This window comes from Nothobranchius furzeri, chromosome 10, assembly GCF_043380555.1.
Source record: "Nothobranchius furzeri strain GRZ-AD chromosome 10, NfurGRZ-RIMD1, whole genome shotgun sequence".
NCBI lineage: Eukaryota > Metazoa > Chordata > Actinopteri > Cyprinodontiformes > Nothobranchiidae > Nothobranchius > Nothobranchius furzeri.
In genome coordinates this window covers 65,159,810-65,174,478 of record NC_091750.1, presented here as the reverse complement: position 1 = coordinate 65,174,478, position 14,669 = coordinate 65,159,810, and the positions used below count along the sequence as shown (strand labels likewise).

Genomic DNA, 14,669 nt, shown 5'->3' with positions numbered 1-14,669 from the left:
TTTCATTTCCCGATCTCTGGATATCTCACATCTGATTGGATAACAGCAACACAACTCTACCACTGACTTGCAACGTTGATGTTTTATCTCTATAAATAACACAAGTGGTGGAGTTGCTAATGCTTACGGTTAGCTTCTACTAGCTGGTACATTGTCTGCTGTTTAGACCAAAAACAGCCTTCCCCATTGTGAGTCAAAGTGGGTGAGTCCATGAATGTTAGGTGACAGTGTGCCGTGAAGATTTTCAAATTCCAGCTTTTCACCATTTTCTATCAGAAGCTAATGCAGGAGATATGTGTAGGAGATTTTTTTTCAGATTATGATCAGAAATAATAATAATAATATGGTTTTTCAGTGTTCCACATCTTTAATAACAATCAGGAGTGAGACTGATTTATATGTGAGTTCAACTCACACCTATTTGTATGTGACCAATGGAATTTCTGTTAGCCAGGCCAACCAAAGACCCTTTACAACCACTCAGGGAGGACAGGAGGGTGACTGGTTTTCATGTGTGTTTGGCTTGTAGAAAAGGAGATTATTATTAATTATTAATTTTCAAGCTTTAAATTTTAAAATTTGAATGTAGAAAGCTCTTTGGATGAGAAACAACCCGAATAAAAAAACAAGGTAAGGTCTTGTCATCTGTAAAAAAAATCTTTGAATTATTTGAATTGTGACAGTAACCTAATGTCCTACACTGATGTGTGAGAATTAAGCCAAAGGGGTTTGAGGGGTTGAGGATTCCCTTGTTTGTGATTCATTTCAGCAATTCTGGAGTAATAACCTTACTAGCTGACTTTATTTGCAAAATTCTGCAAATTGGCCACCAAACTGAAGACAGCTGGGCCCACTTTTCTTATTACCCTTGGTAATAATTAGCTCTTTCCTAGTAGGTTAGTACTTTTATTCTAGGTCTTTTGGTGTTTTCTTAGAAGAGCACGTGGGCCAGATTCTTGCAAACTCACAACATGGGAATGGCAATGACAACTGATACTGTATATTGCTGCTCGGAAATCTTCATTTCATTTTTAGTTTATGTTTAGAATATTTGATGGAAAAATACTTTATTTTATTTATGTGGCTAAAAAGCTTTTTCATTCACATCCTTCCAAATTTGTCTGACTGAGTAAAAAATCATGTCACATATTTAATTTGATCCTAATGTACCTTCATAGTTACGGAGTCTTAAATAACTTCATCTTCATCATAATTTAAACATAAAAATAGAGCTGGAAAAAAACAGATATGTGTATTACCAACATTGATTCTCACACTTGATGTAAATGATCTGCACTCAAACAAAACAGTTTGAAAGACTTTCAATTAAATGTATAAAGAAAAAAGATAAAGGTGGCTTATATACAAATTTGAAGGAATACAAGAGTCCAGAATTTGACAGCAATTTTCACAATTAATCACATTTCAGCAGACACAATATACAGCAGGGAGAGTGAAGCAGTTCAAACCAACAATATTGGAGCCATTTTGGAAACACATTTTAAAAAAGCTGCTGACATAAAAAAAAAAGCCACACTGCTGCCTTTTCAACTTTGGCCATTCTTCATTAGAAAAACCATTCCCAAGGCATTTCAGCATTTGGCAAGGAAACACAGTAACTCATTTTGATCTTTTTTTGTGCTTTTCTATTTGTCTCCAGTTTTTAATTTTGCAAAAGGGCCAGATCTATCACCAGGCACTCACACTGAATCCTTCCTGCTTTCGTACAATCTCCCTTCTCTTTTATGTTGGTTTAACCTTGGAAACGTCATTAAATAGACCAGTGAAACTTTCTGTAAAACTTCAGAGTGAATAAATGAAAATAAGTACCACGATAAGTCAGCAGTTTTATTAAAAGTTAGTCAGACGTGAACTGGAAAGTGGCAGTCGAACTGATCTCATCAGAGTTTTCGTGTTTTGACTGATTCTGAAAGCTGCCTGAACCTCATTTTTATGCGAGGCATCAATCAAATCAAAACGAGTCAAAATGAGCAAAAAAATTAAATAAAAATAAAATCACACCAGATTTCCTATACACACTGTATCTGCTCGTTTTTGTCTTTTTTTTGCAACATCAAATGATTCAAGGTAAAATTTCATGAGGTCATTAAGCTGTGATGTGATTTCATTGTGACATAAACATTAAGTAACTTCCTAAAAGTGAAAATTAAACTAATTTTAATACATTTTATACATCTTTAAACAAAGTGATTGATTCTTTCTGAACACCTGAACCCTCAGTGGTCCAGATCCGTAGCCTGCACGGCGCGGGGCCGCCGCGCTGATCGAAGTAAACAGCGTTTTTCGCAAATATTCACTCGAGTTGATGGAATGGATCATCTAGCATCTTTCGTATATTTTTGGTGTGTTCTCTGCTCTAAAAAGTACAGCACTACCCTTATACTCCTACCCTAATAGTGAGAATCATATTATACACTTATCTGACAGACCTTGCTACAGTGTTACACAAAACCTTCTTCTTATCTTACAAAGGGTCCACTGTTTAATTACAAGTCTATTTAAAAGAGATGGGGGGTTGGGAGCGGTGAATGATCTAAAAGTACCATATTCAGTGTGACACACATATAAGGCGTAAACAGCACAGATCTTCATTCAAATAAAAAGGACGCGATCCAGAGTTAAAAGCTAGGCAATGAAATGATCTACAAAGCATTTACATTGCTACTTGACCGGCGATACAAGAAGGCATTGACAGAAGTTTGATGGCGTTTGTATTTTTAGGCACCGTGTTGATGAGGGATATGTGCTTGTGAACACGGGATTATAATATGTGTTTGCGTGTTTGCTTGGTGGGAAAAAGATGAACAAAAGGGGAGGAAGAGGGGTTGATTAAGAAGCAGTCATGGTGGATTTACAGATTCCCAGGTGTTTGTGTCAAAAGACGAAGAAAAGAAGGAAAAAAGGCAAAATACAAGGATGGGGGTAATCTCCAGCAGCAGGACTGAGCTGACTGAGGAAAACATCGGCCAAGGATGAAACAGCAAAGAAATAAGGAGCTAAAATGTAGCTGAGAGGAATGCACTGAAAGTTAGGACGAATCAGATCTTCTTCCTCTGCAAACTTCGTGTTGACTTGACGAGGGCAGTGGCCAGAGGTGACGGAGCGAAGTAGGAGACAGAAGGAGACAGTAAGAAATACAGAGACTTTAGGACTGAAAGAGAAGGGAGAGAGCCGAACGGCACCCTATGCAGTCTAAATGAAGTACTCCTTCTTTTCTTCTGCGTGCGCGTGGTTGCCCTCAGCGTTGATAATGGCTGTGTCGGCATCGGGCGCGTCGTCTGCTCCTTTGGCTTCGTTCGTCAAGTACGTTCCTGCGGAAAAGTGAGAAAACAAACCCATCTCAAGGAAAACAAATACTGAGCAACCCTGCTTGGTGTTGGCAGCCCGAGGCGCACAACACATCTGAGGACAACATCAGTGATGCTACATTATTCATAAATGGAATGATGAGAAGCTGGGGTATGGAGTGGTAAATGGGAAAGCTGCAGAGTAAGTGCATAAAGGCTATCCACAGATAACACCAAATAGCATCAACAGATACTGGGATGGTTAATAATAGCAAGAGACAGGTCCTGATTTATACGCTGAAATGATCTGGTGACAGCCTCAGGGTGAAAACTGGTCAAACATTTAGTCATAAACAAACATCCAACTTTGACACCACTGGTATTTAAAACATCTAAAGACAATCTAGCACACTAAATTTGAAACTACCATAGTCTAGAACTTCTAACACTAAAACCACCATCCTAATTCCCTGTATATGCCATGAATTTCTATTTTGAGATACAGGAGTGTAAGAAAATCCGTCTCATTATGAAAACTGAATGGGAGAGTGAAGCAGATGTGGTGTGATCTGTAGCAACTATGGAAAATCACATAATCACCTTAAGCCAGCATCTCACTGAAATACAGCTGTTGGTGTTGTGTAAGCCACTCAACCATGTTCTCCCATATTTGTAATTTTGAACATATTAGAAACATTAGCAACACATCGTATCTTAAAGTAGTCCTAGAGTTGTTGCAAGGATCTGGAGCCTGTCTACAACTCTTCTTAATTTCATTTCTATTCAGTAGATAGTGCATGAAATGTGGGACACGTTTGGGAAGAATTGGCGACTTTAAGTTGTGACTGAATGTAGGCAAAAAATAAAAATAAAAAAATAAAAAGTGACATTCCAAGCGCAACAAAACTGTGAACAATCTAATACATTAATAAGAAACTTTGTTAATAAATTGCAATAAGAAAACTTTCACAATACTTGCACAAATGCAGTATTTGATATTTTGAGATGGGCCTAACAGTCACAAGTACCTGCTTAGTGTGATTCAAAGTAAAATTTTTACGTATTTTCACAGTTTTGTGTTTCCAATCAATAGCCAACAGTTGCCGCCCAGTGTGAAACTAGATAGTACAATATCTCCCCGGATTGCTGGTGTGAAAATTTACTAGGGATGCACCGATACCAGTATCCGTATCGGTAAAAGTTAACTGATACCAATGCAGTTGCCTGAAAGTGCTTCACTGTAACTTGTTATTACTGTTCACCTAATATTTTAAATTTGTAATCATATCTATTAATATATTTTATTTTTTATCTACCTCACAGTATTTCCCTGTTGAAAGTAGAGAAGAAAATAAAACCTGTATTCCAGTTCATTGCATTTTTTGGTGTGGTAGAAGTATCGGTAATGGCAAGTATTCATTTCCAAGTATCAGTATCGTATCGGTTTGGAATCCCTAAAATTTACCACCATTTTTGAAGGTGATTCTTTTTTGCAGATGTGTTAATGCACTGAACAGATGTTGCTTGTTATAGTAATCAATCCATTATTCACACCTTTGTCAAGAGAAAGGGGGGGGGTATAATCCTCGCACTGCCAATGCCTGCTTGCCCTTTGTGCTGCATATCTAAGCCGGCTACAACATTACCTAAGTCTACATGACTTCTTTTGTCCTCAAAAAGTTGTAACCTAATGAGAAAAAAACTGCAATCCAAAGGGACAAGTGGGACATGCTTCATTGATCCAATGAGCCTTGAGGTCTGGCCCATTGTGGTTTTTACCTTTATGCCTGGCCAGGTATCTTCCAAGAACAATGATTAAACACAAGGTGACAAAGACCACAACAGCCACCACTCCTCCGATCAAGGCGTGGTCAGTGCCGTGCTGACCCAGTGCGTTGGGATCTGAGGCGAGACAAAGGGAGAAACAAAGGTTAGACAAAGTGTTGGTTAGAGAGGTGAAGGAGCAAGTGAAGGAAGAGTAAGGAGGAGAGAGAAGATTATTTCCAGTTCATTCCTGCTTTAACAGCTGTTCTGAGTTGCTGTCGTTCCTCCCCTCTTTCTCGTTACGCAGTCATAGAGGAGCCTTCGACAGCTCTCGGAAAAGAATAAAGGAGAAGAAGAGCGACGGACACCACGTTGGCTCAACATGGGCAGACATGCAGGCATGTTGAAAATTGGAGGGCAAAAGAGAATCATTGAAGGTGTCTGAGAAAAGTTAACAATTTAGAACCACCGCCACAGGAGATCCTCAACATGCAAACCAGCAGAGAAAGAATTGTACACAGTAAATAAATCCTTATTATGAAAAGACGTAGAAAAATTCTGTCTTCTTCGGCTCCTGCAAAGCTAAATTTATAGTCTGGAGGAAAAGAATCAGATGTCAGAGAGTAGCTACAGGTCTCTAGCAGCTGGAAATAGTTAAAATGAGAGAAAAAAGACATAAAAGAACAAAGAATCCGCCTAATTTAAAAACTCAAAAGAGTTTTCAACAGGAGGGTGTTTTCATTATTCACTCTGAATTCATTTTCTCAAAGTCTGCTATCTGAAGATAAGATTCAGAGCTGGACATGAACACCTAAAGAGCTACTGTGCATAAACCTGCAAAAGAAGGTGAAAACCGACAGCTGAGGGGAGATAGTTAATGGAATAGTTTGAAATTTTTATTTTGGATCGTGACACCTGAGAGATTACAGAAGCCATCGTCTGGTTAGTCTCCTGCGAGGGTCTTGGGATGTGATTTACAACCCAGCCTCTTTAAGTGTGTGTTTGTAAGCAGCCGATGTTTAAGCAGGGAATGAAGGAGCGATGGCTAACGCCTACAGCGAGCATCATGTGTTGACTCCGTTTCTCTTCAGTATTCTCCGTTTCTTTCTGTGCCTGTCCACGTGGTCAAACTGAACTGCTGGCTCGCTCTCGCTTCATAAGTCTCCATGGTCTGAGTGGCCAGGCCGTCACACTTCACTGCCTCCCAGTGGACAAACACACGCTCATACGTGTGGACGTGAGTAGCATAGTTCGACTGTGCTGCAGTTCTTCTTGCTTGGTGGAGCAGAGAGCGGAGGAATGTTCTTCTGGCAGGACCCGGCAGGATGATGACCGAGGCCTTTAGTTACACACATGGTTTTGTCGTTCACCTTTCTCTATCTGTGTGTGTGTATTTGTGTGACAGTGTGTGTGTGTGGGTTTGTTTAACCACCAATTCAGTCACTGTCTGAATCTTCTTTTTAGACTTATTAGATGTTTATATGTTGGATTATGAGTCTAACTATTGGCGTTTTGTTGTCTGATCCTGACATTCATAAACATGTTACTATAAGTCACATGAGCTCAGCATCGACCAAAGTCAGGGACAACCCGCTTGGTTTTTACTCATCTGATGTATCCTTTGCTCCATACTTAAGCACAAAGGCTGTGAGTTGTTCTTTTAACTAAATAGTAATGAAATTTAAATACTCCACATAAAAAAAAAACTTTAAAGGGAGAATAGGCAGGTATGGCTTGCTCTTAGCACCCCCTAGTGTCCGTTTAGTAGAACAAAAAGCAAAACGTATCTCCTTGCTGTGCGTTTGTCTTTTTAACACCTTAACCTAAAAGTTGGAATGTCTCCCCAGCCTTCCTTAGTGTCTACAGGAGTGTTTCATCAATAAATGATCTAAAACATGCAGAAAATCTGCTGGACCCAGAATGCAGCTCCAGGTAGGTCAGCTCCAACAGACTGCACTGGCAACTCTGAAGTTGCAAGTGGAATATTCTGGCCACAGCCTGGGGCGATAGGGGCTGGGGGGCTTTGTAGAGTTCTACAAACCCCCCAAGGCATTTTGCAACACAACCAGTCATTCACATATTCACACACACATTCACACGCTGGTGGCGATGAGCTAAAATGTAGCCACCGTTGCCCTGGGGAGCACTGACAGAAGCAAGGTTGCCGAGCACTAGCGCCACCAGTCCCTCCAACCACCACCAGCAGGCATGGCGTGTTAAGTGTCTTGCCCAACAACCCAATGGCTCCGGTTATGAAGCGGGCACTATTTAGATGCATTTATGTTGATGGAATAACTTCAACGATCTGATTTAAAAAGAGAGATGCTCAACAAATGCTTACAAAGTAATAATTTGAATGATCTGCTGCTGAATTGTTTTAGGAGGCTGAAATTCACTCTGTAATTAATGAAGGTTAGTTATTACCTTGACTCCTCCAGGAGGACTTCTAACAGATTTACAGGAAAATGATGAAAAACCTGCACAGAATCCCACTTGAGAAAATGAAAACTACACCTTAAGTAAAAGTATCAAGTATATCAAATATTTCACTAAAATCCTATATCATAGCGTACGTGTACCTTTTACACAATTCTTTCAAGGACAACAAACAAAAATGAAAACTCTGTTATTGTGTCTTTATCTCCTCAGTTATAGTCTGCTGTTTCACAAAGAATAAGAAAAGCACAGTGTGTGGAAGATAAAAAGGGAAACAGAGATTGATGGACAAATGGGCAAAAAAGGCATAAATTTTATTTCATCCAAGAGGAAAAAGAAAAGAAGACAGGGAGAAGAGGAGCCTCGTCTAGTGGGTTATGCATTTTTATGACTGGCGAACGCATTATCTTTTAATAAGGGCACATACATTCTTCTCTGAATGATTTAATATGAGAGTGTGGCAGAGCAAACTCTTCTTTTAATATTTATAACACCCTCCTTGTCGCTTGACTGTGTGAGTTGGGGTTGTTAAATAAATGAAAAGGGGTTAAAGTTTTCTGTGAACTACCGCTGGGTCAAACAGGACCAAACGCATCCCCTCTTAAATTGCCCCAATAATCCCCTGGATGGCAAGATATGTGGCTGTGATTTTGTTTTTAGGGCTCTGTGTGGTAGCTAAAAGTTTAACCAGTGTAACTTGGGTTCATTTTTATTATTGGTATAAGAAATCCTTTCAATTAACACGCGTGTGTGTGTTGTCTACTTTAGTCTTTGTTACTTTATATCTTATTACTACCTCCTTATGAAAGTTGTCTTTGAGCAAGTGCAATGACAATTTTGTTTTATGCCAGTAGAGAGACCATATAAAAATCTTGAATAATTTGTCAAATTTGCCTTAATTGACATGCTATAGAGGAGAATCCTACCATTGAATCTGATTATCTGCTAGCCAGCAAGTGAGCTATACAGTTGCAGCGTCATACCAAACTACACCCCATTTATTTCTAAAGCACTTTAAAATTACAACACCCGAGTCGAGCAAAGTGCTTTACACAAAAACTAACACTAAGAGATGTACCCCTTAAAACATGCACGTAAAATTAGAAAAAAGATTAGATCTAAAGGCAAGAAATAAGTTTTAAAGAGTAAGACCATTGAGAAACAGTTTTTTACTCATTTTCAAAATTCGATTGGTCAGTCTGAGTTTAACTTGCAGGCTGAACGTTAAAATAGTTTTCTACCGGGAGTGGCCATGGCGTTGACCTGAACGGACGTCTTCCTCCTGCTCTCTCGGCGAGAGGTGAATAATATTTGACAAAATCCTACAGCCTCATTTTTAGACACAGTAAACCGTAGGTGGAGACACCACAAAGGCATGCCACTAAAGAAAACTAAGTCAAAGTTGAGTCCAGCCTCAAGAGAAAGGCACGAAGAGGAAACTGTGGCTTGTAGCCCTGCTAGCGCTACAGAAGAAGCTAACAACGCCCTCGGAACAGGACAGCAAACAGATGGTTTGGCTTCTAGCATGGAGGTGATGAACAAACTAGATACCATGAGGAACAACTTCGCGACGAGGTTTGAAACAATGCTGAATGTTATCCAAGATATTAAGAAAGACAAACAAGACTTCGCAGACACTGTGTCTTGTGACACAGGGACCATGATGGAAATTCATCTTCCAGAAAGTCCCAGAGCAGCGTCCACACCCCTGAAAAGACCAAGATGTGAGGTGTCTGCTGTTGATTCCAGCTTCCACCTCAGTGACAGTATTATTGAGAAAGACTCTAAATCTAGCTGTTTTCAGCTCCTTTCTGCTCTGGCTAACTTCTTCTTCCTGAAACAGGAACACAAGCACTTTTTTAATTTGCACAAGTCCTGCCTCTGCAAAAGCTGTCTCCCCTTGTTTTGCAGTATCTGTCCAGCAGACCTAAGTGAACATTCCTGCATGTAGGGCTGTATGAGGTCTGTGCAGTTGAAAGATTTAAAAACAAAAGAAGTTTAAAATGAAATTCTAAATAATAACAATTAGAATATTATGAAAATGTTCAATATTCTAGGCTCTAAGTGTCTCACTCTAATCGACTAATTCATCCAAAACATCTGAATTACTGAAATAAAGGGACTTTTGCTCAGTAGAATTTTTTTTTGAGTTTCACCAGTAAAGAAAAAAGTAAGGGCCCAAGAACAGATTCTTGTAGAACCCCCCCAGGATAGGGCGGGCTAGATTCACCAACATGAACACAGAAGGCCTTGTTAGACAGATAGGACGTAAACCCCTGAGATAACCCACTGCTCCAGCCTGGGGATCAGGATCTCGTGGTCCAAGATATCAAAGGCAGCGGTAAAGTCCATAAACACCAGAACGACAGCCACCAGAGTCTGTTGCTAACAAAATGTCGATAAAGACTTTTAACAGATGTCTCTCTGCTGGTCTGCATTTTAAACCCTGACTTTATGAACTTACAATAAAAACACAGCATGTATTACCTGGCAAGCCATCCTAAATATGTGAATGTATAGTCTGGCCATGACTGATAGGTAGAGCTCTGTTGTGGGGCGGTTTAAGTCATCTCCACGTGCTATTGGAGAACAAACAACGTGACATACTCACCGCTACAGATGTTAGCCAACGGGACAATCCACATTAAACCGTCAAAGAAGACGCAAATACATCCTTTTTCTTAATTAAGGACTTAAGAACCAGTTATATGTTACAAAATAAAAAGGGCAGAAGTCAAACTGAGAAATTAAAAGCTAACAAAAACATTTATAACAAAGTGACAGTTTTCTTTTTCCTTGAATCAGTTAAAGCCAATTTGTTTTTAGCTAAAAAAAAAAAAACTTGTATCTACATTTAGTTTTGTTTGTGGAGCCAAGATGTACCTTTTTGCTTTCTTGAAACCACATTGGTGTTAAAAAAGACACAAAAAAGATGTTAGTGTATTGAGCGCGTGTGTGTGTGTGTGCGTGCGTGTGTGTGTGTGCCCTTGTCTGTTATTGCTTGCTGGGTCAAAGTGAATTAATTAGATTCTGAAAACAAATTACCTTGGCTAATCATTCAATAAAGCCCACATGAGGACACTATCTGGAATACCCAACCAAGTCCACTTTTTTTATTTTTGTATTTACTTTTTCTTGGAGAGAAACAATCTGTGGTTAGCGGGGTAATGGCATCAAATAATAAGCACAGCAAGATAATTAATCATATAAATTAGAGCCTATCAAAGCAGCTCGACGCTCTGCATATCCCATAATCGGTCAGAAACACAAATAAAACACCACAAAGCATGAGGAAGGAGTATGCAACCACGTTTAAAATAGCAATAAGAAGAGCAGCATTTAATTGCTGCAATTTTTCATTTATTTCCATCATAAACTACAAGTAAAACAAAAAGAGCAACACAAATAAAAGCTTGCAGAAATTAGATCAATCCAAAAATCCTCACAAGAGGAGAGAAATAAGTCAAAGACCAGATTGAGCTTTGTGTCGACAAGTTAGACTATTATGCGTGCACGCATGTGGCACGGTTTTTTAAAACAGGTGAAAGCTTTATCTACCACTGAGACTTAATGAAAAGCAAAGCTATTATATGTAATTCATAAAACAAGCCTCGGGATCTAATGATTTCTCTGTTTCTGTTCAACGCTTTAGTCCAAACGGTTGCTATAACTTTTCCCCAAAGGGACTTAATGTGACAGCTCATCAATAAGCTCGCCCAACAATAAGCGAAAAGACCTTTTGCATTATGTTTTAATTTCCTCTGTGTCTTTTTACCCTGCAAGAGGATTACAGAGTGAAAGGCGATATAGATGGTCATCGCTGTTCAATATTTCACCACTAAACACAGCAACTAACCAGCTGCCCTGACTCTAGCCCTCAAGAAAATATGTCCTTTTTGCTCATCACACAACCTAACCTTTATGTGCTCCAATTTAAAACAAGATCGATAGCAATGGAATAAAGCGTTTACAAAATCCCTCCGAGGAATGAAAATTGTCCCTTTCCTTATTGAGTTTTCACAAAAGGTTAGTCCTCAATTCCATGAAGCTTTGAGGTGAATGTGGGGTTGAAACCATGAGTTATTACTAGAGGAGATTTATTTTAAGCTAAGCAACCCTAAAACAATATTTTGGCTCTTTAAAAGTGTGTTTCAGTGTAAAGTGGGCAATTGTAAAAGCTGCAAAACAAGCTTTTAAATGCGAACATAGCTACGGAACTCTCACCCCTCCCTCCGAGTATCGTCATTTGGCCACTTCCGCATGAACCGGAACCGGCATTGTCGGAGTAAAAGAGAAAGGGCTAAACACCAGTCGTCGTTTTCTACGTCCAAACATCTTTTGTTGTCCAGCCATCAATTTTCATCCACTTATTCGGGATTGGGTCGTGGGGTAGCAACCTAAACAGAGAGGCCCAGGCTTCCTTCTCCCCAGCCACTTGGGCCAACTCCTCCAGGGGAATCCCAAGGTGCTCCCATGCCAGAAAAGAAACATAGTCCCTCCAGCATGTCCTGTGTCTTCCTTTAAGTCTCCTCCTGGTTGGATGTGCCCAAAAAACCTCACCAGGGAGGTGTCAGGAGGCATCCTAACCACATACCCGAGCTAACTCAACTGGATCCTCTCGATGTGAAGGAGCAGCAGACCTACGCCGAGCCCCTCCCCACTGACCGAGCTTCTCGCCCTTTAGTTGTCCATGACTTCAAATGTTATTTTTGTTTTTGGTGCTCTGGTAATTTGTCCTGAAGTTAAAGTGGTAGCAGTCGGCTGTTACTCCTTCTCTAATATTATCGAATGGAAAACCCCTCACACCAGTGGTGCGTAATGGATGGCGGACCCAGCTACATGCAGAAGTGCAGCAGTTTGGCGAGACCAGATGGTCCAATAGTGTATTTCTGTACGAGCCGTGTTATTGGCAGAGGTTTTAAGACAAATGCGAGAGATGCACTTCATTAACTGTTTTAGTTTTTTAAACACCACAATATATATATATATATATATATATATATATATATATATACAGTATGTTAAAACGTCATTAAGATGAATGAAGAAAATGTTTGAAGCTAGTTTGCTTTTCAGATTTGTTATTGCAGCTGTACTATCTTACACGAGAGCTGTTTTTTACTTTGTTTTTTTACTTTTAGATTAAAGATTGACTCAAGATGCTCTTGTGTGTCTTGTGATTTCAACATCTTTACAGTTGTTGCTGTATTGTCTCCACAGCTAAATGCATTTACTGATAAAGTGATTTGAGCCACAGGTGTACAACATATGCAGTCTGGTTTTGATGTTTTTCTGTCTGAATCCAGCATTCTGGCTGACTCACTCTTGAAAAGAAAGAAAGCTTATAGTCTAATCCCAACTTTTGAAATCTGACCAATCCCTTTCCTCAGCTCCTGAATGCTCCTCAAGTGTGTGTGTGTGTGTGTGTATGTGTCACAGCTAGTTCTTTAACAGGAAACAAACTCTTCCTTGTTTTGTGTTTTACAGTAAAAGTCATTAAAAATGATTGAGAATAGATTATAAGGAAAAATTTTTCTTTTTATTTAAATTTTCAAGGATCTCTACACTTCAATTTCACATCCTTCTAAGGGATCAAATACTGGGCCTCAGAAAAGAGAACTTTTAGTGTGTGAGGAGGTAGAAGGGCATTATTTCAGTTGTTTTTTGTTCTTCTCCAAAGGCCCAGACACTAGGCATGAATAATTGCATGCTCCTCTGTAGTGGGTCTTTTTTCTGCAGCAATAAAAGGCTACAGGCACCGAGGTTGGCCACACGAATGCTGATTACGAGAAGTGAATGGTAAATATTTTAAACACTGAAGAAACCTTTGTGAATGGCTCAACCTTTTGCGCATCGCAAGGTCAAAGTAAATCTGCAAACCATGAAAAAACATTTGGCAAATTGCAGAAAACTGCTGTTAGGGGAGAGAATACATTTCAGTGTGTGTGTGTGTGTGTGTGTGTGTGTGTGTGTGTGTGTGTGTGTGTGTGTGTGTGTGTGCGTGTGTGTGTGTGTGTGTGTTGGAAGGAAGGAAGGAAGGTCTGATAACATTACACAGACCTGTGACAGTTAGCAAAAGAGTTATTGTAGCCATTACGGTTGGCCGAGCTATTGAAGCAGCGTGAGTGTTGGGTATACCTGCCAGCACCTCATTAATAAAGTGAATCACAGACTGTCCTCCTGCATCAGTTCTGTCCCGATACAGCATGGATGAAAAACAGGAAGTTATTTAAATACTCCACAAAAAATAAGCAGAAAGGGTCATCAAGTACAGAGGATCGTTAGATTCACTGAGTTTATAATTACATTTATTTATTATCAATGTTTTGTGTTATTTATTTTAGCTACTTAATAAATTTATTCTTGAATATATATATATATATATATATATATATATGAAAATAATATATGTTTATACATACAGTACAGGCCAAAAGTTTGGACACACCTTCTCATTCCAATTGTTTATTTTCATGACCATTTACAAAGGGGGCCAACAAGTGCTGAACACCTCTGGGAACTCCTTCTAGACTGTTGGAAAACCATTTCAGGCAGTGGCGGTTCTACATGGAATTACTCCCCGGGCGAGGCCCCCTTTGAGCGCCCCCCCCAACCGCCCCCACCACCACCACACCGCCCCACCTGCACGAACACACGTTTTCTACAAACAGGCATGTTTTATTAGAACGACTATTGAACATTCATTTTTCTAAGTTGCACATATTTATATTAATTACTATGAAGTTGTCAGAATGTAAAGCAATATACATTATATACTGTATCAAAATATATAGAATCAAATATACAAAAACAACTAAACTAACTAAATATTAAGAATATATGCACATAATATATAATAAATATTCTAAATAGCAAAAATATTTAACACATAACAAACTAAAGATAATCACTACAACATTGCACTTAGAACAGAAAACACAAACTAAAATTAAAACCTATCCTTGATGCAAAGTCATCAATAATGTTATCATATGAAATCTGCTCCCCTACTGAGTGATTGATACTAATCAGAGCCAGGTGAGTGAGCCGCCCCTGAAACATAGGTGACCTCAGGTATGACTTGATCAAGTTTTGAAAAGCTCCTCTCAGCTTGAGCCACAGAGACTGGCAGAGCAGTCCAAAAGTTGGGGTAGATCTCCA

The 14,669-nt window shown here is 39.3% G+C and overlaps 1 protein-coding gene across 3 annotated transcripts in view; it reads right to left on the bottom strand.

The window, feature by feature from the left end:
* Positions 1-3,009: 3,009 nt before the first annotated feature.
* The window catches only part of cadm2a (cell adhesion molecule 2a), a 387,220-nt gene continuing 375,560 nt past the window's right edge, over positions 3,010-14,669 (bottom strand). For all 3 annotated transcript variants that reach the window (XM_015961706.3, XM_015961708.3, XM_015961707.3), the window contains 2 exons: positions 5,088-5,210; positions 3,010-3,332 (listed from right to left, as the gene is read on the bottom strand). In XM_015961706.3, the coding sequence (XP_015817192.1) occupies positions 3,214-3,332; positions 5,088-5,210 (242 nt within the window). In that variant the 3' untranslated portion in view covers positions 3,010-3,213. The remainder of the gene's footprint in view (positions 3,333-5,087; positions 5,211-14,669) is intronic.